At 46.6% G+C, this 25103-nt stretch overlaps 1 protein-coding gene across 1 annotated transcript; it reads left to right on the top strand.

Moving 5' to 3' along the window:
• The first annotated feature begins 91 nt into the window (after positions 1-91).
• RSPH1 (radial spoke head component 1) lies at positions 92-24005 on the top strand. Its single transcript, XM_033232569.1, has 9 exons — positions 92-312; positions 3379-3492; positions 3595-3700; positions 9958-10048; positions 10614-10749; positions 13741-13812; positions 19316-19469; positions 20483-20632; positions 23620-24005. The coding sequence occupies exons 1-9, from the start codon at positions 259-261 to the stop codon at positions 23670-23672; spliced, it is 930 nt and encodes a 309-aa protein (XP_033088460.1). The 5' UTR covers positions 92-258; the 3' UTR covers positions 23673-24005.
• The last annotated feature ends 1098 nt before the right edge of the window (positions 24006-25103 follow it).

Here is a 25103-nt window from a genome sequence, read left to right as displayed (position 1 = left end):
TCGTCCCCTCCGCCCCGCCCCTCTCTATTCTCGGGCGGTGATTGGTCGAGGTGCCCTTCCCGTTGCTATGACAGTATGCAAAGGCTGCCAGTGGCTCCTCCCGCGCCGTCCGCCTCGCCAGTCCCAGCTCCCCATCTTCCGGGCCCGAGGGAGGCGGGGCCGGCCGCGTCTCCATGGCGACGCGGGACGCAGCGGTGGAGGCGATTGCTACCCACCTGCTAGAGGCGTTGCGGCTGCGATCCACGCTGAGGCGAGACCATGTCGGACCTGGGCTCGGAGGAGTTGGAGGAGGAGGGAGAGAATGATATTGGGGTGAGAGCTCCTGATAAGAAGGGGCTTCCCGGGGTGCGCAGCGGCGGGGGAACGTCGAGGTTGGGTTTGGAGAGTGAGGAGGGGCAGAAGCCAGAGGTCTGAGCCACAGTTCCCCAGGAGGCCCCGGCAGGGACGAGGACCACACCAGACACACCTACGTGCATCCTGGAAGCTGATGGTGAAAGGTGAAATGACATCTGGTTACCACATCCCGCCTCGTTCTTCCCCCACCCCCATCCTGCCTCTCATTAAAGGCAAAGATTTCCCGGCAGAAGGCTTTGGAAGTTTCCTCCTCCCTGTGTTAATTCCCATCGAGGCAGTTTTCTTGGATGAGCAGATCATCCCACGCTGCCATACTGCCCTTGAACAAGTCATTTCTGTAGCTGAGATGTGCTCCCCCGGCATTTAGATGCATGGAGGAAAGTTGCTTCCTGGCAGAGACTCCAAGAAATGCTGAGGAGGCCCTGGGCTCAGAAGAGGGTTCCTGAAGATATTACCTTATAGGTGTATCCTCACATGTGCTTTCTTCAGTTCCTTCTGAACTGACCCAGGTCTTTGGAGTTATTTCCTGGCTTAGGCAGCAGAGAAGAGAAAGAGCTGCACATCCAGCCTGTGAGCTGGGTTCTGTGTGGGAATATTTCTACCACCCAGAAAGTAGTTCCTCCCTACTCCATAGGGTGACCTCTCCATGGCTGACAGGTAGGGAACCTCAGCCACTATGGTCTGCATGCACAGTACAGAGTTGAGGTACTTTCAGAATTAACTGAAAAATGTAGCCACTCTGCAGTGGTGCTGTCAGTGCCTGCCCAGACCTTTTTGCTAGCTCTGGGCATTCATCTCCCAGCTTCTGCCTGATTTGCTGCTCAGCTACCACTTCTGTGCACTGGAACTACCTGCCCCGTATGGACAGCCAGAAGTGCCTGAAATGCATATCCAGTCGGACAGCCAGTAACTAGTGCAAGAAGCAGGACAAAGTCTGCAGTGCAATTGATGCCCCTAGAGTGCCTGCTGGATTAGGCCAAGTCTGGGACTTCACCTGCAATGGCATCCTTCCTTAGCTGCCTGCCCTTTCATGTCTTCTTCCCTGCCCTCTTTACTACTTTCTCCCAGGAGAGCACTGAAAAAAATCAGGCCAGGCGCGGTGGCTCACGCCTGTAATCCTAGCACTCTGGGAGGTCGAGGTGGGCGGATTGCCTGAGCTCAGGAGTTCCAGACCAGCCTGGGCAACACGGTGAAACCCTGTGTCTACTAAAATACAAAAAATAAGCTGGGCGTGATGGCAGGCACCTGTAATCCCAGCTACTTGGGAGGCTGAGGCAGGAGAATGACTTGAACCCGGGAGGCAGAGGTTGCAGTGAGCCGAGATCACGCCACTGCACTCCAACCTCGGCGACAGAGCGAGACTCCATCTCAAAAAAAAAAAAAAAAATTGCTTGTTCAGGGTCTGCTTCTGGGTGAGCCCGACCTGTAACACTTGCACAGCAAGCTTTCTAGTTTGTCTCCTCAAATGGCCCCACTGATTTGTAACTTTTTCCTGCCTATAATTTTTAGGTTCAGATCACATTTGGGGTCATTTTAAAGGATTTCTCTCTCATTCAGCCACCCCAGCGGCTCAGTATTGGATGTATTGGGAAGCCTCTTGGATGGAAGGAGGGGACTTTTATACATTTGGATGTAAACTAACCCTGAAACCAATCTGTAAGGTCAGCGATTCTTACCTTACATTCCAGGCAGGAATTAGTGGGCCAAACAGTGCTAGAAGAGGGAAAGAACTGAGCAGATGTTTATTTCTAAAGTCCTCATTGTAGTGTGTCAGTACTTGTGTTATAATAAGTTTATATACATCCAATTCCATTTTTAATTTTAATTTTTAAATTTTATTATGTATATTTAAGAAATACAGTGTGATGTTATGAGATACCTGTGTTAAATCATTACTGGATGCTTTCAGCATGTTATTATTGACTACATTCACTCTATACCCATGTATTAGGTAGTAAGGAACGTTTATTTTCTGAAGGATAGGAAAATTGCAAGCTTTGGTTACATTTTTTATTGATTTCCTTTTAAGATAGACACATAATTGAGCTGGCATGGTGGCTCATACCTGTAATTCCAGAACTTTGGAAGGCCAAGGTGGGAGGATCGCTTGAGTCCAGGAGTTTGAGACCAGCCAGGGCAATATAGTGAGACCTTGTCTCTACAAAAAAAAAAAAAAATTAAAAATTAGCCGGCAATGGTGGTGCATGCCTATAGTCCCAGCTATCAGGAGGCTGAGGTGGGAGGATCATTTGAGCCTGGGAGGCAGAGGTTGCGGTGAGCTGAGATTGTGCCACTGCACTCCAGCCTTGGCAACAGAGTGAGGCCCTGTCTCAACAAAAACAAAAACAAAAACAAACCATAGATAGATATGTAATTATTGCAGCATTGGGTCATGAGTGTTTGAACCTTAAGTCTCTCACTAGAGATTTTAAAAATAAGATAAACTTAATCCACAAGAGAGCCCTGTGTACTCCTCAGTGCCCTCTACCTGTCCCTTCCATCAGATATTCCTTGCAGGGCAAAGGTCTCTTCAGGCCACACCCCACCCCAGGGGTCATTTGAGGGAAGAGTTGCTTCTCTCAGGGCATTTGCCTTTGAAATCGTGGATTACTGAAGGAAGCAAATGGGGAGGTATTTTTGTGTGGAACTGTTCTACCTGCGAGTGCTATTTCAAGCATGTTCCTCCTAAAAACACAGCTTAGAGTATCTAGCATTTTTCACAAATTGGTTAACCTTGTTACAGGGTAAAGGATTATCACAGTGATTGCAAGCTCCTCGCTGGAGGGAGGGAATGAGGTTTCCGCCCTGGACATGTGCTGGGGTGTGGCCTTGGACCAGTGCCTCATCTAGCCCAGGAGTGGTTACCTACCTCAGCTGTAAGGTGGGAAAGGTGGGACAATTGAGTACAGTGCCAAGGATTTAGTATAGTGGGATGAGTCAAGGGTATGATATTTATAAAATGCTTAGCATCTGGTTAGTGCATATTGAATGGTAGCTGTCATTGTGTTAATTTTCCTTACCCAGGAATATGAGGGGGCTCGGAATGAGGCAGGAGAAAGGCACGGACGCGGGAAGGCGCGGCTACCTAACGGAGACACCTATGAAGGGAGCTACGAATTCGGTAAAAGACATGGCCAGGTCAGAACCGTTGACTTGACTGGATGGTTTTCTCTATTTAATGCTCCGTTAGTAAATGCTACATTCAGCAATGACATGAATGATATAATCAATGTGTTTCAGGGGACCTACAAATTTAAAAATGGTGCTCGATATATCGGAGAATATGTTAGAAATAAAAAGCACGGTCAAGGCACTTTTATATATCCAGATGGATCCAGATATGAAGGTAAAATGTTATCACGAAGCAGATTTTCGTGTTGCAGAAGTTTGCTTTTCTTTCTTTATGATTGAACTTGTCTGTGAATACTGACATGTATGACAAAGCTGAAAGTGCTCCAGATTAGTCATTCAACCAACAGATTGTGTTACTATATTCACAGGATTGACGCAGAAACATGAAAGCCTTGTAATTAATTAACTCACTAATGAATCTGTAGTGGGAAATCTGTCCCTATGGCCAGCATGTCCATGTTCTGGGAGCAGACAAAAGGGAGGCTGCTGGGTGGATGCAGGCCTCGGAGCTTGTGGACCCACGGTTTCAGCGGCTCTGCAGCATTCATCTTCCTGAACCTGTCTTTGCATTTTCCATTTCTGACCAACCCCGCGCCTGACGGATGTGTTCTTTCTTTAGGTCGAGTGTTTCCTTACATCAGGGCTTCCTTCTGGGAGGCGTCCTGCCTTGTTAAACGGACTTTTCCTATCTGTGCCATAATTCCTTACAGGCCAACGTTATGTTTGAGGAGGATTCTTTTTCCTTTATTTCCAAGAGCCTCCCTGCCGCTCCTTGTGCCATTGTCACCTGGTGTGATCACACATTAGTGATATCCCAAACCTGGGAAGGGGGACAGGCGAGGAGCGTGCTGTGAGTCTTCGGAAAGTGTATGCAAAATTCTGTGTTGTGGGTTTTTTGTTTTTTCCCTAGGAAGAAGGAAATTGTCTAGTCTTCTTCAGATTTCCAGAAAGATCTGTGGCCCTGTCCTTGGACTCTGGTGACAATAGGTGTGACCTTGCCTCAGCTTTCTCATCTGTAGCATGGTGAGGCATGTGCAACCGTGCCTGATCCATAGTGAGTGCTCAGTAACGGGCTAGGACTGTGAGGTACCACGTGTGACAGCATCACTTCTTAGTGAGGAGGATATATTCTTAGAAAGTGCAAGCTATAGTTGCTTGCTTTGCTCCTAGATAAAATAAGAACCAGTAGGTGGTTCTTATTTTAATAGATGTCAGTGATGATTCTGTCCAATTCTGAGACCAAGATGGAGGGTGTTAATACCGTCCCTGTTAGACAGAATTTGTTTTGTTTTGTTTCATAAATCCCAGAAGGCTTGCTCTATAAGAAACGCCACCTGCTTTTTAAATCAACTTTAAACAGTTTAATTTGGGGCTTAATTTAATTCTTTCCAAATCCTTATGCACCTAATCTCATTCTTGTCCCTTTTGATTTTAGTGTAGATATCGATGTAATTGGAACAACACACACACACACGAAGATATTTAGAATAAGGGATTTAAGGAATTTTGAATATGAAGGTTAAAAAGGGGTAACTGTTTCTCTGACACCAAATGCATGGATTTTCCATGCTATGTACTTCTCCAGTCTTCTGTGTACACCAACTGAGTTTCCAATGATGCAACTCCATTCTGACACCACCCGGAGTTAGCACAGACTCCACAGGTTAAGGGCTCAGTTTCCAAGACTGCCCCACTTCAGATGTCAACCTCACGTTGTGGATCCCTAGGGTACCCACGCTTCTATCTGACTCAGCTACAAACTGGGGGTTCCTACAACACCCTACTCAGGTTTGATATGTGCCATAGTGGCTCATAGGACTCAGGAAAACACTTTACTTAGGTTTACTGGTTTACTGTAAAGGATATTATAAAGAATATGGATGAACAGCCAGATGCAGAGGTACACAGGGCAAGGCCTCGAAGGTTCCCAAGCATAGGAGCTTCTGTCCTTGTGGAGGTGGAATGCACCATCCTCCTGGCTCATGATACGTTTACCACCCCAGAAGCTCATCAAATCTTGCTCAAGAGTTTTTATAGAGCTTAATCTCCAGCCCCTTCCTTCTTCTTTCCCAGAGTTGGTGGGTGGGGCAGGAGGTTCCAATCTTCTTATCACTTGGTCTTTCTGATGTTCAGTCCCATCTTGAGGCCATCCTGGGCCTCATTTGCATAAGTTCAGGTGTGGTCAAAAGAGTCTCATTTTGAATAACAAAAACATTTCTATCAGTCAGGAAATTTCAAGGGTTTTAGGAGCTCTGTGCTGGGAACCATGAATAAAGACCAATATTTCTTATTATGCCACGCTAACATATAAAGCTCATCTGGTAGCAGTTGGGATTTTTGATTCTCCAGATGGCTTTGTATCTTAAAGGGCGCAAGGTATAGCCACTACCCAGAGACTTACTCTCTGACAAAAGCTTAAATAAGTATCTTACTTCATTAAGGCAGTAATGGAAACTGAGGTCAGATTGTAACATAGTAAGCCAATACTCTTCCAATCACAAAATCTCAGTTAATGTGTGACTGAGTTATTCATAACAGTGTATCTTGGCTGGCTGCCATCACAATGGGCCAGAATGGTTTTGTGCAGGGCGGTGTGTTCAACGTCAGAACCCTGCGGCGTAAAGCCCAGTACCCTACCTGTCTCCCAGATGGTCAGACAAGTCCAATTAGGGAGTCCAGGAACCAGCAGAGGCTACAGTGCTGCAGGAGAGGAGCGGGGAGACAGTCCTGGGTGGCGGGTGACTTGGATACAGGCAGGAAGGCAGAGGTTTTTAGGGATAGTGGCAGATAAGATGGAGGGGAGGGTGGGTGCCAGATGTTGGGGAGGCCTGGACCCCATGTACTGATTCTGAGGGTTGGGGGTTTAGGGCCACCTGAGGACTCTGAGGTTAAGGAGGAGAAAGAGCATTGCTGTTCCCTGCTGGCCTTGTTACCTGTCAAACAGAACTCATCAAAACAAAGAAGTTTAATAATGACATTGTGGAGAAATGAGAATGATATGACAACTTGAAGCTGGGTTTTTTGGAAGCTCTCAAATGGCAGGAGCTGGAAAAATGAGCACTTGACTATTGGGATGCTTGTGGAGAAGAGAGCATGGTGTTAGAATCAGACAGACTCCAATTTTCATTTCAGTCTTGCTACCCAACAGCTGTGGGACCTTGGGCAATGCATACAGTCTCTCTGCTTTTCAGGTTCTGCATCTGTAAAACCATATTTCAGCTATTACACATACCAAATGCTGTGGCAAGTGCACGGAACCCTACCCAGGGTCTGACTCTCCGTGTTTCCCCATAAGTGTGGGCTTCTTCTCTCCTGTGTTTGACTTACCCAGCAGTGTAGGGAGCCAGCTTGGCAAGACCATGGGCCAGCATGGCACACCAGGGACCAGCCAGCATTTGAGGTGGGAGGAGCATCTTGGAGAGCTTCTCATTTTAAATTGTCTTCAATCCCAAGTGCCAGACACACTGCTCTACCCTAGGAGCACCCAGCTCCACACCAACCAACTGACCCAACAACCAGCCAATCAAACAGCCAACCAGTCACCCAACCAGTCAACTGACTAGCCAACCAACCAACTAGCCAACCAACCAATTAACCAATGAACCATCTAACCAACCAACCAACTAGCCAGCCAGCCAACCAAACAACCAACCAACCAACCAGCCAAGCAAACAGCCAACAAATCAACCAACCAACCAACCAATCGGTTAACCACCTAACCAACCAACCAACCAGTCAGCCAACCAACCAGCCAACCAGTTAACCAACCAATCAACCAACCAGCCAACCAACCAACCAACCAACCAGTTAACCAATCAACCAACCAACCAACCAACTGTGGGAGTTACTCCTGAAGAGAAATATAGTTGGAAAACACCTCAGTTGACAAGGTCAAGAATGATCAGAATGTATAGGATTGGGGTAGAAAGACTTCTAAAAAAAAATTAAGTGCAAATTTAAAGCCACGATAATAAAGTTTATAAATGTCATTCACCTCAAAAAAGGAAACTTGACTCATAGCTGTTAGAGATGTGCCTCAGCAGGTGACTTTTCTCTGAATTACCTTCTCCTTTTGTGCAGGGTCCCTGCGGTGGCATTACAAAATGCTGGGCAGAGCCTCTTAACAGGTTTTTTAAGTAGATTGGGACTTTAAAAAATTTTGCTCACAGTCCTCATGGTGCAAAATTTAGTATCTTTTGCAACATTATTGTTCTGTTTTATTTTTGAAAATTTTCTGCAAAATGTATTTTTTTCTTGCAATGACACTCTGGAGACCCTCTGACATGGCCAAGAGAGGAGGGATATAATAATGTTGTCATGATCTTTTGTTGGGAAGAAACCAAATGATGTACCTGTTTCAGCTGAGGTCTCTGTGCCCCAGGGCTGTGCTGGAACCACCTCACAATAGCTCATAAAAACCCATTCTGTGCATCTCTTCCCAGCTCCATGTGTAGCTTGAAATTGGCCACAATGTGAGTGTTTACACCACAGAAACTGGCAAATGCTACAAATCCAGACACATCACTGCCCCTTAAGATCCAGACACATCCCTCTAGGTATTTGCATATCCTCGTGGTTACTTTAGGTTCAGGGACCTGAAGTATTTTTTACTGAATTATCTCAAGTTGGGGGTCTTCATCTCTCTTGTTCATGCTGTTCCTGTCACACATCACATCATGGGGCCTAGTCCTCTTCCTTAATTGTTAGTGGTTGCCACCTTCCCTCTCTCCATGAATTTTTGGTAAGCCTGCTGTTTTCTGAATGACTACCCACTTTTTGAAGTTGTGCCATGTAGCTTTTTGTGCTGCCTTCCCTGTCCTCGGCTGCTGCTCAGGTGCCAACCTCCCATCCCCAGGCTAGTACTGGCGCCCTGGGGACATGCACTGTCCTTTGTACAGCTGTTTGTTCATCTCACAAAGTGCACAGGACATTGTAGGTGCTGAGTAAATACTGGAATGATTGAGGAAAAAATATGTAGGAATTCCTTCTGTAGGTAAATTTTGGGGTTATTCACATAAACAAATATTGCTTGAATAATTAGCATTTTCTTAGCCTATTGGGTATGCTTTATCTTCATGTGGAAATAAGTCCAGTTTTTGTGTAAGCCAGAAGCTTATATAAATTTTGGGGACCCTCTTTAAGAAAAATATAAAATTGGTATGAAAGTGAATTTTCATTTGTAATAATAAATCAAAATGTTAAAAATTTAAAAATACCGCAAACATCACAGAATCTAAGTAGCCTGAGTTTTAATGTCTGACATACTTCTAGAATAGCTTTTCTCTACCTTTTGTTAGCTAATACTCTGAATGCTTCTCCATATGGCAACCATTTTGTAATGTTTTCTATAGAGAGAATAGAAATATAATTCCTTCTTTTCTCTTTGATCAACAAATTGATCAACATTTGCTTTTTATTATTCATAGTCTCAAAACGTATCATTTAGCTTAATGACTTGGTGTAATATGCACGTTTTTAAGAGATGTCACCTTTGGGAGACCTCTACTAAGTTTCTTTCATAGGTGAGCTGTAAGATTTGAGGACATTTTGAGTTTTCTAATGCAGGGATTCATACTGTGGTTGACAACAGTAGTTTGCAGTTGTCTGCATCGTGGAGTGGTATTATGAGTTTTATGATATCCTTGCCAATTTCAGTACTTCCTACCAAGCCTCTAAGGACTTAGCAGAAGCCTGTATGGAGGTGAGGAGGTGAGGGAAGAGTTCAAGCAGAGGCATGGGTCAGCCACGGCATGGCACCAGCGGATGGAGCTGCTGTGCAGCTGGGGTTAGGGTGGCACGCTGGAGCCAGATGATTGGGTGGGAGATAGACTGAAATGCTGGCAGGTGGCTGAGGATAGACGATCAAGCCCTAGAGTTGTTGCTGGATCACTAAACATTTGCAAGGTAAATGAAGTGTGGTGTTAGGATCACTGGCAATGGGTCAGACAACCCTGGTTTGTCTCCCTCCTTGTTGCGTCTTCATGGTGCTTCCGACTAACCTGTGAATTGTGCTTGTTAGTACATGCAGGTGGCTGTGGCCCACATCCATACACCTCATTCTACCTGTACCCCGTGAACGCCTGACTCAGCCCTCCCTTAGCCCACTCTCCACCATGACTATGGCCCACATTCATACACCTCACTCTACCTGTACCCCGTGAACCCCTGACTCAGCCCTCCCTTAGCCCACTCTCCACCGTGGCTCAGCACCCATGCCATCTGGCACGAAAGGAAGAAGGGTGGAGGGACATTAGAGTGGAAACAGACAGCAGCCTTGGTCGGTGCTGTTAAAAGTCTCTCTTCTGCAGGGTTTCCTGAGCTGAAGGGGCCTGTGTATGCATGGGGCCCCGAATGTAGTTTCATTTGCTTCACAACACATCCACCTCTGCCATGGTTAACAATTTGAAGACATGGTACAGGGCATTGATCCCTTCTTCTCACCTGGGCTTGCCTTTGTGTTGTTCCTTTCAGGAGAGTGGGCAAATGACCAGAGGCACGGCCATGGTGTATACTACTACATCAATAATGACATCTACACCGGAGAGTGGTTTACTCACCAAAGGTTCGGTTTCTATCTTGAGTCTTGTGGGATTTGCTTATGTCATGAGAACGTGATGTCTGCAGATTGTTTACACTTACTAAGGAACAGAATCATAACAAAAGCCCAGTTACCAACTCTGCCAGGGAAGTCCAATCTTCCTATGGCTTTGAGGCAAGGATGCCTTTCTGTGCAGGTATAGACTCAAGTAACTGATATCTGCACCTCATTTGGGGCAGAGCACATGAGTCTTTCACCCAACAGCCCCAGGGAGTGGAGGGCACAGAAGAGCCATTGGGGAACCTGAACCACACCTCCCACTAGCTCTGCCTCTTCCCTGGGGAAAGCAGTCGACACACAGGAGGCTTGCCTCTGTCCAGCCGGCCTGTCCTCTGTGCCTCTGGCAATGTCCTGTGCTTGGGGCACACTGAGCAGGTGGCACCTTCTGACTGGACACAGATATAGAAGCTACATTGCTCTTGAGCCTGCATCAGCCTAGGCCCCCCTCAATGTCAATGTCTGTGTTTTACACCTGGGAGATTTTTCACTGTGCTGGAACAAAATACCATGTTCCCCTTGTCTTAACCAGGCATGGGCAAGGCACCTATTTATACGCAGAGACGGGCAGTAAGTATGTTGGTACCTGGGTGAACGGACAGCAGGAGGGCGCAGCCGAGCTCATTCACCTGAACCACAGGTACCAGGGCAAGTTCTTGAACAAAAATGTAAGTCCATGGGAAGTGACATTTGCCAATAAAGTACAAAATAACCCCCTCTGGCAGCCTGTGCGAATGTGTGACCGGAGAAGACTAAAAACTCAGAGAAAACTGAGTCCAGCCTATTCAAATGTGGGGAACAAGACAGCTGTGCCGTTCTCTGAGCCTCTGGTACCCACGGAGGACAGAACTGGGGGGAGGGAGGGTTTGGCCCATTTCTCTGGGTCTCAGCACAAACTCCCACTGTCTTTCAGTGGGGACCTGTTGTACTGTTATAGAACACGTGGGGGCCTCGGAACCTCTGTGTGTATTCCTTCTCATCAGTAAATCCGATACCAAATATCTGCTTCCTGCAGTTGAGCGTGGAGGGGTTTGTGTTTTGTTTCTGTGGAAGGGGTGGTGTGCCATCCCTGGGGAGGAAGACCCCCAGCTTCCTCCTCGTGCTGCAGGCCAGCCTACACGCTCCTAGTCGTGGTGGGAATTGAGGCTGCCAAGGGCCTGGCCCTGGGTCTGGAGGCTTGCCAGCTTCCAGCACCCACGGTGGGCCGTTTCTGCTTGGAAGACTTGGTGGTTCCTCTGGCCCTTCTTGTACAGAGAAACCTTGAATAATTCAGAAGCTAATACTCAGGCCGTTGTGGCAGCTTTGATCAGGGGTTGAGCAGAAACTTTCCCTGAAGAGAGAATTTGCGAGCAAATTGGTGGCGTTAGAAGTTGACAGAGGGAATGTTTAGCTGATTTAATGAAGTCTCTTCAGACTCTCTTAGAAGCCAGTTTTCATTTATATATAATTCATGCCCTAACCACAGATTTCACTTTTAGTCTTCATTAAAACAGCACATTCCCCTCAAACCCACACATTGTTTATATAATTCCCAGCAAATTTCTGTGGGTCTTTTTGGAGGAGATGGGAAGGTGGTTGCAGAGGAAGGGAATTTGATGAAAATGAATCTGGAAGAATCAATCAGCTTGTCCAGCCTAAACCAGTCTGAAAAACCAGGGTAAAAATGGAGGCTTTGTTTTGCTAGTTAGTAAAAAACTTTAAATTATACAAATAATACACAAGTACATTTCAATTGTAAAGCATTTAAACACTAGGATCCTGCCCCACTGCCCTGGGCCCAATCCTTCCGTGCTATTCCTGTGTGTCATGTAAGTACATTCTAATACAGTCATCTGACACAGAATTATTGTTTGGGGGTTTTAATTACATAATTAGGATCATACTGTATCGGGATACAAAAATATACATAAAGATACATCTTTGTCATTTTGCACATTTGAGACTATTATGTAGGTTAGATAATGGAATTGTGAAACCTTTGAGGACTGGCATTTAAAATCACAATCAGTAGTGCCCATTTTCCTAAAAAGTGGTGTCAGTTAATACTCTTGCCAATAGAATATGAGTCTCTTTGGCATATATTCTCATCAACATTGGATATTCTCAGTCTTTAATGTTGTTTTTGTTTTTGTTTTTTTCCAATCTTATGGGTAAAAAATGTCATCTCATTGTTTTAATGTGTACTTCCCTGATTACTAGTGAGGTCAAACATCTTGTCACCTGTTTATTGCTGGTTTGTGTGTCTTCCTCAGAAAATTCCCTGTACATGTCCTTGTGGACGAGTTATCAGTACTACAAAGCTTCAATAATTAAAACAGTGTGATACCAGGATGCACACAGACACACACACACACACACACCACACACACACACCCCGATGAAGCAAATTAGAAAGTCTAGAGACAGGTTCCAGTACATAAAATAATTTCACACACAATAAGGATGTCAAATTAATAAAGGGATGATGGGAGGAGTCAAGACATAGTGCTAGGAACACTTGATAATTATTTGGGAGGAAAATAATAGTTTTACCTTCACACAGATGAAGATACTTTCCAGAAGAAGTAAACACTTAAATGTACCCTAGGAAATATAGAAAAAAATGTCGATGAATATTAACGTTGAAATGAGGAAAGAGAACTTTCTAAACAGAAATAGAAAGGAAAAACCCCTAAGTTTAGCTTTATAAAAATAACTTCTTATAGATTAGAAAATGCTGTAAAAAAAATCTAAGAGATGACTGTCAAATGGGGAGAGAATATTTGCAACATTTAATATATAAAGTGTCTTTATCAATCAATGTGATTTAAATGGCTAAAAATCTTGAAAAAAATGCAGGCTTACTAACAACCGAAATGAAGTGAATTAAAATTGTGAGACCCCGTTGTTTTATATGAAAACACATGCAAAAATAGAAAATTTTTACACTCCTAAAATCAAGAGTTTGAGGATTTGGGACTCTTAAGTGCAGTTGTGGGAATAAAGTGATCAGAGCCTCATCTAATCAAAATACATGTATGCTTTTGTCCAGAAATTCTGAGAATTTAAGAACGGTATCAAAAGCGTACATAAAGTTGCAACTCAGAGTACGTTTACCCGAGTGTTCTTTGTAAAAAAAAAAAAAAAAAAATCAGTATCCCAAATACCAACAATAGTAACTGAGTAAAATAGGTTACAATCCATAGATGAAATAAAATACCAGGTGGCAACTGGTGTTAGGAAAGAATATTTGTAAATATGAGAAGTAGTTCATGCCATATTTCTCAGTAAAAATAGAGTGTGAGTTAGTATGTACAATTATGATCAGATTTTTATTTAACAATGTACACTAGAAGCAAAGTTACAAAGAATGCATCAACATATTAGTAGTAGTTCCATCTCTAGCTAGTTTGCCTATGGATACTGACTCACTGAGGTTTTCTGAAAATGAATACAGCACTTTTATAAAAAAGTAAAATGTGGTTAAAGTTTTCAAAAGTAAACAAAACAGGGCACATACTTCCCAATTCCATTAGCCATGAGTTCATAAAAGCATTCTTTAATCCATGTTAGACTTTACCCAATTTTGTGATTTGAGGTGGGTATTGTGGTGGTGACATTTGTATTTTGTATTTTCTGCTGGGTGTTGACATTTAAGAATGGTTTCTCTTTGCTCGCAGCCTGTTGGCCCTGGAAAGTATATATTTGATGTTGGGTGTGAACAACATGGTGAATATCGTTTAACAGATGTGGTAAGTTGCAAACCATGTATGGGGTTTTTACATTAACAGGCAAATAGCTGCTCAAAACTATTGATCCTACAAGGTTGGAGGTGATTTGCCTAGAAGTTCTGCCAACTCTTAGGAACGTTCCCATTTCCATTTTCTTTGGTTGCATGTGTTAGTACAGAACTAAATTGCCAGAAGCAAACAATATCATTTCCCAGTTATTGCAGAACTCTAGACTTTCTTGATAGATACCGCTTTTGTCAATAGAAACTAATCCTGGCTGGGCACAATGGCTCACGCCTGTAATCCCAGCACTTTGGGAGGCCGAAGTGGGTGGATTGCTTGAGGTCAGGAGTTCGAGACCAGACTGGCCAACATGATGAAACCCTGTCTCCACTAAAAATACAAAAATTAGCTGGGCATAGTGGTGCATGCCTGTAATCCCAGCTACTCAGGAAGCTGAGGCAGGAGAATCGCTTGAACCTGGGCGGCGGAGTTTGCAGTGAGTCAAGATCACGCCACTGCATTCCAGCCTGGGTGACAAAGTGAGACTCTGTCTCAAAAACAAATAAACAAACAACAAATAAAAAACTAACCCTGAGTGGGAGGGTTCTAAAAAGCCTTAGGTCCCAGAAGTGACAACTGAATCTGTAACTGGTGTTGCCACAGTTTGTCCAATGGCTGTTAGCTTGTCCGGTGTGCGGCATGCTCCTCTGAATGTGCCGTTGGTAAGTCTTTCTCTCTCTTTTTCCTTTCCAATATCTAACATTAATATTAACACTACATTGGCATTCCCTGGTCGATAGTAAAGCTAGTCAGCTAATATTGCCCTTACAAGGCATCGAGATATGCATATGTGTGTTGAGGTGGGAATATCTGTGTTCCTATTCCTCTCATTATTAATGTCTGACCAATCCCTGTAGATAATTAGCAATTCAGTAACATTTCCTGACCCTGGTACTGGTTTTGATCCTTTTGACTTATTTCTTTAGCTGAGGTCATTCTCATGGTAAGAAGTTTTGAGTTTTAAGGAGGAGCGTGAACCTGGCAGACACACGCGTGGAATCATGCTTTTGTTTGCTTTTTGGTCTCTGAAGTTTTCGAGGCGTCCCTTCCTAGTGAGTTAAGAATATATTATTGTACACAAAGTCTCCCATATCTGCATACTTTCTTTCTGAAGAAAGCCGAGGAACGGATTATTGGGCCCACCATCACATCAGTGCCCTTTCCATCTGGGTTAGTCCTTTTCGTGCTGCTCTAAAGGAATTCCTAAAGCTAGGTAGATTATAAAGAAGAGAGGTTTACTTGGTTTACAGTTCTGCAGGCCATAGAAGAAGCATGGTACCAGCAACTGCTTGGCCTCTGGTGAGGTTTCAGGAAGCTCCCACTCATGATGGAAGGTGAAGGGCAGCTGGCACCACAGCTCAAAAGAGGAGGAAAAGAGAGGGGAGGAGGTGCCGGGTATTTTTTTTTTTTTTTTTTAACAACCAGTTGTCGTGTGAACTAATAGAGCAAGAACTCAGTCATCACCACAGGGAGGGCACCAAACCATTCATGAGGGATCCGCCCCCTTGACTCAAACACCTCCCACCAGGCCCCACCTCCAACCCTGGAGGTCACATTTCAACCTGGGAATTGAAGGGGACAGACACCCCAACTATGCCGCAACCTGAGCCGAGTCATCTCGTTTTGTTTTCTCGTTGCTGTGTCCCTCTTCAACCCCCTGGCATCACCCAGAGGCCCTGCTTTAAACCAACTCCTCGTCACCTTGGGGTTGGCTGTGAGGCTGGGGAAAGCCACCCTTGGTCACAGGAGGTAGACGGCACACTGCAGGGAGCTTGGAAGGCTGCGAGAGATCCTGTGCACAAGGGTCTGTCCTGCACCTGCTCCGTGCCGCCCACTGCTGTCTCCGCCTAGTGCTCCATCCTTTCACCCCAAGGGCCCTGGCCTGGAATCCTCAGTCTAAACTCATCACCAGGTTTTCAATTCAGTGCTCTCCACCATTTTTTTGTTGTTGTTGTCGTTACACGGAGCTTTGCTCTTGTTGCCCAGGCTAGGCTGCAATGGTGCGATCTCGGCTCACTGCAAACTCCACCTCCCGGGTTCAAGCGATTCTCCTGCCTTGACGCCTCACCCCCGCGCGGAGTAGCTAGGATTACAGGCATGCGCCACCACGCCCAGTTAATTTTGAATTTTTAGTAGAGACAGGGTTTCTCCATATTGGTCAGGCTGGTCTCAAACTGTCGACCTCAGAAGATCCGCCTGCCTCAGCCTCCGAAAGTGGTGGGATTACAGGTGTGAGCCACCGTGCCCAGCCCTCCAGACAGTTTTATAAACTTTTCTCATTTTTCTTCCTGGAGTCTGTTAGATTCTAAAACAGAAGGGAGTCTTTGAATCTTTATCCCTTAACCTCCCATGATCGAGTGACTGTCCATGCTCCGTTGCTGCCTCCTGAGTGGCCAGAGTCTGGACATCTCCAGGTCACTCTCAGCCCTGACCTCAGCCACCCTCTTTTCCTGATTCCTGCTCCTGCGATGTTCTACTTTCTGCACATCACTCTGGCCACGGTTATTTAGTTTCCCAAAACAGCCCGTGGTTGCTCATGGTCCACCTTCTTGGCTGTGACCAGAATCCTGTGTGACCTCACAGTGCCCTGTCTTCTTTGCTGCTTCTTCTCCTGCTTTGCTCCAGCTAAAAGGAACCACTGGCTAGGGGCAGGTCCCTAGCAAACCAGAAAATGAAATGGCCAAAATGCTTGATTTTGCTGCTAAGTATGAGGCCCTACCTCCTCTGAGCATGGATTCTTCATGCACCGCAAGGTGCTGGAGTCTGGGTGGAAGGCAGCTTCCTATAAGTCATCTGCATCTTACAAAACATAGAGGAATTTGACATACTGTCTTCCCCCAAGGTTCCACTCCCTTTATGTGTGTGTGTGTGTGTAACCTCTTACACACATAGTCAGAAGCTTAAGAAAGACAGTCGGCTTTAGGATTCGATTGTGACAGGGATGTATTTAGTATTTTGCTGGGATTTCCATGGGGTTGGACACCTCTCACCTGTTCCCTGAGGAACCTATTGGTTAAATGGATATATTGTCAGCACTGGTAACAACTGTTTAGGTTTACTGGTGATTGAGAAAGTTTTTAAATTTGTGCAGTGATAAAAATAAAGCCCATCTTATTAAGTGCTTTGCAGCTTTAGACTTTACTGGAAAAAGTTCCTAGAAGTCAGTATTTCAGGACGATGAGAGAAAGGTAGAAAGAGCATCAGTAACATCTGAGGGAGAATTACTGAGATAAGCCCCAAGCCCTGTTGCTGTTTAGGAAAAACCACCCATGAAATAATGCAGCAGCAACCTGAGGGCTTTGTCGAAGGCCACCCACTGTGCTGTGGGGGTGGATTAGGATGGTCGTGGAACAGAAGAGCCTCCGTGTTCTCTTTCCCTGGTAAGGGAAACGTACACCCTCTAGAGCAGGGGTTGCCAAGCTGCAGCCCGTGGCTCACACCCTGTTTATTTTTATTTTTATTTATTTATCTATTTTTTTTGAGACGGAGTCTCACTTTGTCGCCCAGGCTGGAGTGCAGTGGCGAGATCTCGGCTCCCTGCAAGCTCTACTTCCTGGGTTCCCGCCATTCTCCTGCCTTAGCCTCCAAGTAGCTGGGACTACAGGCGCCCGCCACCACGCCCAGCTAGTTTTTTGTATTTTTTAGTAGAGACAGGGTTTCACCGTGTTAGCCAGGATGGTCTCGATCTCCTGACCTCATGATCCGCCTGCCTCGGCCTCCCAAAGTGCTGGGATTACAGGCGTGAGCCACCGCGCCCGGCCTGTTTCTTTTTAAATTATGGTTTTATATGTACATTTATAGAGTTTGAAATTTGCCATTTTAAAGCATGCTTTCAGTGGCATTCAGTACATTCAGTGTTGTGAGAACGATGCCTTTCTGGAACTTGTCCGTTATCCCAGACAGAAACTCTGTACCTCTTAAGCAACAACTCCCCATTCGACCTCGCCCAGTCTCTGACAGCCTTTAATCTACTTTCTTTCTCTATGCATTTGCCTATTCTAGATGTTGCATATGAATGAATTCATTCTGTATTTGTCCTTTTGTGTCTGGCTTCTTTTATTTAGCATGACGTTTTCAAGGTTCTTGCTTATCCGTTCGTCTGTTGATGGACAATTGAGTTGCTTCCACATTTTAACTATCATGAATAATGCTGCAGTGAACATTGGTATACAAGCATCTGTTCGAATCTTTGTTTTCAGTTCCTTTGGTTATATACCGAGGAGTGGAATCGCTGGGTCATAGGGTGATGCTGTTTCACTTTTTGAAGAACTGCCAAATGTTTTCTACAGTAGCGGCAGCATTTTACATTCCCACCAGCAATGTAAGAGGGTTCCACCTCTTGGTTTTATACATAAAGTTGAGTGCGGTCCCCAAACTAGCGCTGTCAGCTTCACCTGGGAATCTGTTAGGAATGCAGCTTATTGGACGCTATCCCAGACCTGCTGCGTCTGAAACTCTGGGGGTGGGGCTCGCAATCTGTCTTTTAGTGCTTTCTGGGTGATCCTGATCTAAGCCAAGTTTGAGGACCCTGTCCTGCAGCGCTGGTGTCAGCCTTCATGGGTGGCCACACTGGAACACTCTGAGACCAAAATAGACAGTAATTGATGTCCCAGTGACTCAGTGGAAGAGGCAGGTGTCTGCCCCTCTCTGTCATCGGTATTATCACCTATGTGGCAGAGAAGTGTTCCATAGTCATAGTGCTGATCCTGAGATCTTTGGAATTTTGTGATAGTCACAAAACTGAGAAGGAGGCAAATATGCTTGGCAAAATTGGCACATGTTGGCTGCTCACCATTGTCGGAACCATACTTTTTTTAGTACAAAGTGTTCCCCATTCAGACTTGATGAACTCTCATTCTGCTTTCCTTGAATTTTATTTTTCCCCATTGACACTAGCGCTTTCATGTTTATGCAAATCCATATCATATGGACATCTTAGGAACTTCTTAGGCCTAAGCCTAAAACATATGGATGTTTCTTTTATTATTTATATAAAGAATAATACAAATAATTGTGTTTCTACTAAGCTCAATAGACCTACAATTATATAATATAAGAATTTTTTATATTAGAATTGGAAAATGTGGCCAAACAATTGAAAAGACCACTTAATCCTGGCCACTCAGTTCTGGCCACATAGTCCTGGCCATGTCTTAGCTATTGCAGGCGACTGCGACATGCTCATCTGAAAGCCTTTCGTGGCGCCCATTATAAAGCTCGCTGGCCTAATGTTGCTCTGGAGACCTTATTTCTCACCCTGGCTCTTTCGAGATCTGTTCTCAACCCTGAGATTATATCACGGATAGTCGGCAACTGGTCTGATTCCTGAGTGACATCCTAAAAAGGCTGAAACACAAGCCAAAACCTGTCTTTCAAAACCTGTCCTTCCTCCCTCACTTTCAACATTCCAGACCAAGACGACACAAATGTTGGTAAATGTACATTTTTGCACTTAAAATAGGAAAGAGGAGAAGAGGAAGAGGAGGAAGAATTAGTAACTGTTGTTCCAAAATGGAAGGCTACCAAAATCACGGAATTAGCCCTGTGGACACCAGCCCTCCCCAAGGAGCCGACCTCTACGGACGGACCTGGCCAAGAGGGTCCAGGAGCTGAGAGTGTGGGGCAACCCCGGGCTGTGGGGTGGAGGGTGTGGGGCACCTCTGGGCTGTGGGGTGGAGGGTGTGGGGCACCTCTGGGCTGCGGGACAGAGGGTGTGGGGCACCCCTGAGCTGTGGGATGGAGGGTGTGAGGTGCCTTTAGGCTGTGGGAGTTGTGGACATCCTGTTTTCAGGCCAGCTGTAGTTGGACTCTCTGAAAATCAGATGCTGGGTCAGTTGAGTGTGTGGGATGTTATTAGGGAGAGCCTTTGGGATTGGAGGACACTCCCGGGGAGCGGAGGGGAGAGGAAAGAAACAGGGTTGATTGGACAGAGGCAGAGGCATGGCCTCCACAACCTTGCTTCATTCTGTGGGGAGCACTGTGGCGTCCTGGGGACCTTTATGCCCTCACCTAGGTCAGTGAATGAATGTGGGTGTGACCCCGGGCTGGCACTGACAGCAGCCAGGGGGACAGTCCTTCCCTGAAGAAGGGTCCGCATGGTGCCTCCGTGTCCAACCCAGTGGTCTTCCTGGAAGTCCTTAATGTGCTGGGAAAGTTGAAGGTGGCTACGCCGGGTGAGATCCCTTCCATGACAAGAGGAGGAAAGCCAACTCTGATTGGCTCCGTGAAAGAATGCTCATGCTGCTAAGAATTTCTTGGCTCTCATGACTGGGAAGCTCAGGGACAGCCCACAGCATGGCCGGGCAGCCTCTGCCCTCTGTCCCAGCTCTCTTCTGTGCTGGCTCCTCTGGCTGGCACTCTCAGGAACCCCAGGGCACTTCTCTTTCTCAATAGTCTCATCAACACCCTCAGGAATGAAAGTTATCAGACTACCTGCTCCCATCCCTGAGCCACTGACTGCAGTGGGGCCTGGGCTGGGCTGGGTGGATGTTGAGATGGGGAACATGAGGTGCTGCCAGTGGGAGGGGGAGGGTGGGGGCACGGCAGCCCAGGGGACAGCTGCCCTGCACAGGTCTGCAGGCTCCATTGTTCCCAGGAACTCAGGCTTCTGACCTGTGCTTTATCTCAGGTGCAGGAGAACCCGGGGAGGAGGCCCAGGCTCTGCTGCAGGGCTTCGAGGGTGAGACGGACATGAGGCCTGGAGATGAAGACGCAGATGTCCTCCGGGAGGAGAGCCGGGAGTATGACCAGGAGGAGTTCCGCTATGACATGGACGAGGGTGAGGTCCCTGCGCAGGGAAGTGGGGCGAGGGCCTGCCCACAGGGGCCATGAACAGTGGGATTCCTCTTCCCTCCACCAAGGTCTGCCTTCAGCTGGGCCCCAGGGACTTGGGGAAGGCTTAGGGGGCCCCCTGTGAGCCTTCACTGGAGCCATCGCAAAACATTACTCCCTTGCACCCTCCTGCAAGCTAGGCTGCAGTGAGAATGGCCTGGGTGTGCAGCAGTGCCCATGCTCTTTGTCACAGGAGGACCGCCACCAGGCTGGAGAGCCCCGTCAGACATGCAGAGCCTGGGTTTCTTTTCTTGCGTGATTTTTTTTCTTTTTTTTTTTCTTTTTTTTTGAGACGGAGTCTCGCTCTGTCACCCAGGCTGGAGTACAGTGGTGCGATCTTGGCTCACTGCAACCTCCACCTCCCTGGTTCAAGCAATTCCCCTGCCTCAGCCTTCCAAGTAGTTGGGATTACAGGTGCATGCCACCATGCCTGGCCAATTTTTTTGTATTTTTAGTAGAGACAGGGTTTCACCGTGTTGGACAGACTGATCTCAAACTCCTGACCTCATGCAGTACGCCCACCTCGGCCTCCCAAAGTGTTGGGATTTGCATGATTTTTAGCAGGGCTGACTCACGGGAGTGTGGTTTAAGATGAGTGCTGTTGGGAACTACCTCTTTTTAAATGCGTTTGGATGTAAGATTAATCTAGAAACTTCTGCCTCTGCCAGCTCATAAGGCAGGGATCTGACCTCAGTTCTGACTGACTGAAGCTTCGGGTTCCTGGAATCTTTAAACATCTTTCCCCAAGTGCTTGTGGGCACTTGCAGAAAGCCCGGAGAGAGGACTCTCCTCCCTTAACGCACTTTTCACATCTGACTGAAAGAGAGCATCATGGTTGTGAGGGAAAGGGCCATCTGGGAACAGCGTGGGCACGGTGGCCTCGCACACAGGGTCTGCAGTCCCATTCCACTTAGTTTATCTCTGTTGTAAATTAAGAATATACTTCCCATTCCTTTGAAAATAATACCTGAAATAATGAAATCACATAAAGCGTTTTCTCTTAGATGCTTGAAGCATGCATAGACTTTCGCGATCGGTAATTGCCCTGAGCGCCGTAGCGATGAACTCAGTGAGGCGGTGCTGAGGTGCAACGTGGGGTCAGGTGGAAACCTGGCTTTGCAAGTGAGCATGGTCTCTGCTTCTCTGACTTGCACAGGGTGGATAGAGTGAGCCCTGGTGGGTAGGGGGTCCACAGGATTCTGTTAGGACTGCGCGGCTAGAGTATGCACGGTGTCAGAGCAGCATCCAGCTGTGCCCACAGATGTCAGTCCTGAGCCACAGTGGAGCACAGCTGGAGGGGGAGACACTGGGTTTGATAGGCAGTGTGGAAGTGAGGGGCTGGGCTCTCATCCTTCAATACCTAATGGGAAGCTGGAATAAAGGAATCAGTGAGTTCCCTGCAGTGACAGGGACGTGTTACCATCTACCCAGGAGAGGTAATGACTCACCTGGGGCAGGACCAGGATACTCTGGGTTAGCTGGGAGGGAGGTGGCAAGGAATGGGTGAAACCAGGAAGGAAATTCCAGGCAGAGAGCAGAGTCTGACAGCAGAAGAGTGTGGGGGTAGGGAGGTGGCCCCTTTCCCTTGGAACCAGATAGCCTTTGAACCTGACGCTGAGCCCAGTGGACGGGACCTCTGGGGGCTGTAGGGATTGCCTGTATCAGGCTTGCTTTCAGAGCTTCTCTGGGGCAATGAGGATGGGTACCCTGGAGCCAGGCAAGGCAGGAGGCCCCAGAAACTTTGGTGGAGGAGATAATGGAGGGCATGGAGCAGGAGGAATCCTGAAAACCAGACTGGGAGAGGTGGGACCCGGTGGATGATGCCCAGTACCAGCGGGCATCTGAGACTGTGGGTTCATGCGCTGCCTTGGACAGAGGGAACACCCCCTTAACTCAGTGGTTTTGGGGGCTCCAGGGGACATTTGCAATGTCTGGAGACTTGGGAGGATGGTGTGGGAGGTGCTGCTGGCATCTTCCTGGGTGGAGGCTGGGGACGGTGCTGAATACCCTGCAGGGCACAGGACAGCCCCCAGCAAAGGGTCACACCCACAGTGTCAGGAGGGCCCTAAGTGAAAAGGGAGTAATACAAAATAGGCTTAGCTGGCAGAACATTTATCAAAATAATCCAAGTTCAACATGTATTCATCACGAATCCCACATTACATTGGAGACTTACCCTACTAATTTCTTCTTTAATATGCCCAACAGTAAAAGTTATAGAGTTTAATTAATAATAAAAAATAACTCCACCTTTCACAAAACACTTAAATGTAGCATCTTATAAGAATGTGGCAAATTTCTGCTTTTTTTTTTGAGATGGTGTCTTGCTCTGTCACCCAGGCTGGAGTGCAGTGGCGCAATCTCAGCTCACTGAAACTTCCGCCACCAGGTTCAAGTGATTCTCTTGCCTCAGCCTCCCAAGTAGCTGGGTTTACAGGCATGCGCCACCACGTCCAGCTAATTTTTGTATTTTTAGTAGAGACGGGGTTTCACCATGTTGGCCGAGCTGGTCTTCAACTCCTGACCTCAAGTGATCCGCCTGTCTTGGCCTCCCAAAGTGCTGGGATTACAGGCGTGAGCCGCTGCACCCAGCTGCTTTTCTTTTAATTAACAGCCAAGCAATTACATGTTTTATCCACAAAGCTGGCTGTTTTGGACAGGTGTGCAGGCATAAGAGGATTACTGATGTTACTGAGGATAACAGTCTTGTCTTAGCATTTACTTTGAGTATGTATTTTACTTATTTTATTTCTGATACCAAAAGAAAAAACTGTTGAAACGCGTATGAGATAAAATTTAACATTCCATTTTTGACTAATGAATGCTTAATAGTTATAATAATTTTTTTGGCAAAAGATCTGTTAGTGAATAAAGACTTTAAAAAATAGAACAAAGCAAATATGTGATATACTCATGTTTCTCTTTTCTTTTCAGGAAACATTAATTCTGAAGAAGAAGAAACTAGACAATCAGACCTCCAGGACTAAGATGAAGTGAGCTGAGAGGAGATCGTATCGTAAGAATGCTTCTGTTATTAGCCGGGCGCGGTGCTGTGTACATGTAGTCCCAGCAATTCAGGAGGCTGAGGCAGGAGGATCGCTTGAGTCCGGAAAGTTGCAGTTGCCGTGAGCCGAGACCCTCACCACTACACTCCAGCCCGGGTGACAGAGCGAGACCCTGTCTCAAAAAATGAACAAAAACAAAATGCTTCTGTCAGTTAACAATCTTTATTAGAGGATTTTTAGTCTTTCTTTCTCAGCTGTGTGTTAAGTCGGTTTATAATAGCAAATAAACCTCTTTATTATCCTTTCTTTCTGAAATAGCCTCTGCTTCAAGTTTTGTAAACTGAAGGTTACCAGGTGGTTTTGCCATGGCTTTTCAGTGGTGTCTTCTCCTTGGATAGAGAAAACTGTAACTCTGCGGGAGACGGTGAATGGAAGTTTGGCTTCTGGCTGAGCTAGGAGAGTAATTCTGTACCCAAACCTCTCTCTCAGATTTTCCACAAGGGAGGTAGGAAGCACTTAGAACACGAGGACTGGCATATGCAACGCTCCTCAAATGCAGTGTGATGGGTACATGGCTGGCTCAGGTAGGAGATCACCCGCTGCCCTACAGGGCTTCCTCCCACTCCTTCCCTTCTCCGTGTGGAGCCCAGGCCACTGTGGAGGCCCTGCAGGTGGCTGGGGAGAAGGGCCGCCCGCAGGCCAGGCTTTGGCCTGCTTTGCACATGCTTTGGTTTCTTAGTGTGCTGGAGGCTGCCACCTGCACCTCGTTCACATTTCTTGAGGACTGTCTCAGACTCTGCCTCTCCTTTCTCTCCCCAGCGCCAGGCTGCCCCCTTCTTCCTGGGTAGGTAAGCGAGCACCTCCCAGGGGAGCCTGACTCCCCATCTTGCATGGCTCTGCTTCACGCACCCTCCCCTTCCCTGAGTTACTCAGAGGCCAAGTGTCATCAGTTCACCCCAAAATGTCCTTTCGAGTTGGTTTTCAGTTCATCCCTGACATCTTTGGTTCACCCTGAAACAGCTCACCCCAAAATGTCCTTTAGAGACATAATCTGGGGGCTATGTCTCTAAACAGGGGGCATGTGGAGACAAAAGTGGCTCCCTCTTGGATGCTAACCCACCATGTTGACGTCTGATCGGCCCCAGTCCCGTGAACACCTCCTGGTTTCCGCTTTATCTACTGTCTCTAGTGTAAGAACGTGTCAATCTTGACGTTACCGCACAAATTAGAGGCCATAGTGCACACGGCATTCTTGCTGTACTGAAGATTGCCTTTGTCTTGCTGGAGCATATATGCTCTTTCCCTGTGGTATATAAGCCCCGGGTCTGGGGAGTAACAGTGCAGAGAGTCACCTGTCCTGTGGCTGCCCAGGGCTACGCTTCCATGTGTAAGTTCCCCAATACATCAACCAAT

This window comes from Trachypithecus francoisi, unplaced genomic scaffold (genome assembly GCF_009764315.1).
Source record: "Trachypithecus francoisi isolate TF-2019V2 unplaced genomic scaffold, Tfra_2.0 Lachesis_group14, whole genome shotgun sequence".
In the NCBI taxonomy this organism is placed as follows: Eukaryota; Metazoa; Chordata; class Mammalia; order Primates; family Cercopithecidae; genus Trachypithecus; species Trachypithecus francoisi.
Note: the sequence above shows the minus strand (reverse complement) of the source record. Positions and strands in the feature narration are given on the sequence as shown.

What these genes read in the sequence shown, in the direction of transcription:
- RSPH1 (XM_033232569.1), top strand. Translation starts at nt 259, where the DNA reads ATGTCGGACCTGGGCTCGGAGGAGTTGGAGGAGGAGGGAGAGAATGAT. An exon ending in AGAGGGTCCAGGAGCTGAGA is followed by an intron (nt 19,470 to 20,482) that starts GTGTGGGGCAAC and finishes GCTTTATCTCAG; the next exon opens with GTGCAGGAGAACCCGGGGAG. An exon ending in CCGCTATGACATGGACGAGG is followed by an intron (nt 20,633 to 23,619) that starts GTGAGGTCCCTG and finishes TTTTCTTTTCAG; the next exon opens with GAAACATTAATTCTGAAGAA.